The sequence below is a fragment of the Anopheles marshallii genome, chromosome 3 (genome assembly GCF_943734725.1).
Source record: "Anopheles marshallii chromosome 3, idAnoMarsDA_429_01, whole genome shotgun sequence".
Classification (NCBI taxonomy): Eukaryota; Metazoa; Arthropoda; class Insecta; order Diptera; family Culicidae; genus Anopheles; species Anopheles marshallii.
In genome coordinates this window covers 22,170,357-22,171,576 of record NC_071327.1, presented here as the reverse complement: position 1 = coordinate 22,171,576, position 1,220 = coordinate 22,170,357, and the positions used below count along the sequence as shown (strand labels likewise).

The 1,220-nt window shown below is 49.2% G+C and overlaps 1 protein-coding gene across 1 annotated transcript; it reads left to right on the top strand.

Moving 5' to 3' along the window:
* LOC128713792 (basic helix-loop-helix neural transcription factor TAP-like) lies at window positions 1-915 on the top strand. Its single transcript, XM_053808661.1, has one exon. It carries the CDS (start codon window positions 1-3, stop codon window positions 913-915), a length of 915 nt encoding a protein of 304 aa, XP_053664636.1.
* The last annotated feature ends 305 nt before the right edge of the window (window positions 916-1,220 follow it).

Here is a 1,220-nt window from a genome sequence, read left to right as displayed (position 1 = left end):
ATGAGTTCGGCGTACGTACAGCAGCAGTACAATCATAACGCGATGTACGGTGGTGGAGGTATGATGGGATCGGGTGTAGGCGGAATGCTCGATGTCTCGTCCTACAACCACTACAACAGTATGTCTGCCATGGGCATGGGTGGTACAGGAGGACTCTGTTACGGCTATGGTACGGACAGTGGAGCTTCGGAAGGGTACCATAGTCCCGGGCCGGTGTCGAGTCCCGAATCGTACTACAACAATACAAGCCCAGCCGAGTATAGTCCATCCAGCCCATATGCAAACTACGGATACTGTAGTGGAGGGAATTCTGGAACGGGAATTCAAAGCACCCACAGCAACAGCACTGCCGCCAGTAATCAAAACGTATCCTGCGAGTCGTACTACAGCTATGCCAGTAATAACTTCAAGACCGGCTGTCCAACAGTTCCACGGTACAGTGCAGCCGAATCGAGTCAATCATCCGATCGTTCTACACTGTTGAACGGCTTCCTAAAGCGGGAGGAAAGTACCCAGTCGGTTGAAACTCGACCCGCTGCAACAATCGCTGCGAAACGACCTGCTGCCATCACGCACCAACTTCCACCCGGTGGTAGTTACTACAATCCCTACGCGGTACCGATGGCTAGAAACCGATCCAGCCCTGCGCACAGCTCCAGCAGCTCCGTATCTCCGACACCATCGCAATCGAGTGGCCAATCGGTAGTGGTAGTGCAGCCGGAAATTGTGAAGAAGCGCCGCCTAGCGGCAAACGCACGAGAACGACGACGAATGAACAGCTTAAACGATGCATTCGATCGGCTACGGGACGTGGTACCATCGTTGGGGAACGATCGTAAGCTGTCCAAGTTCGAGACGCTCCAGATGGCACAGACGTACATAGCGGCATTGAATGAGTTGCTCTCGCGTGACTGAGTGCAGTGTGGCGAATGTCCGGGTGTAATATAATGTACAATACTTTATAGTGCTTTAGAAGAGTCATATGGAAGGTGCTACGACCACTTGATTAAGGATGTAAAAATTTGACACTAATAACTAGTAGGCTTTTTTTTTATTTGAAGCAGCAACTTGTAAATAGTATCAGCATTTGCACAATTCACAGTGGGAGGAAAGCTAACATACCAAGAGTAATCTAGAATTAGTAGCGCTACAAACTGAATCCAGGTATTCCGAACAGATTACAGAAAAATTAGTGATGTATAGATAACTTAGCTGTACTT

Coding starts and splice junctions, on each gene's coding strand:
- LOC128713792 (XM_053808661.1), top strand. CDS start 1: ATGAGTTCGGCGTACGTACAGCAGCAGTACAATCATAACGCGATGTAC.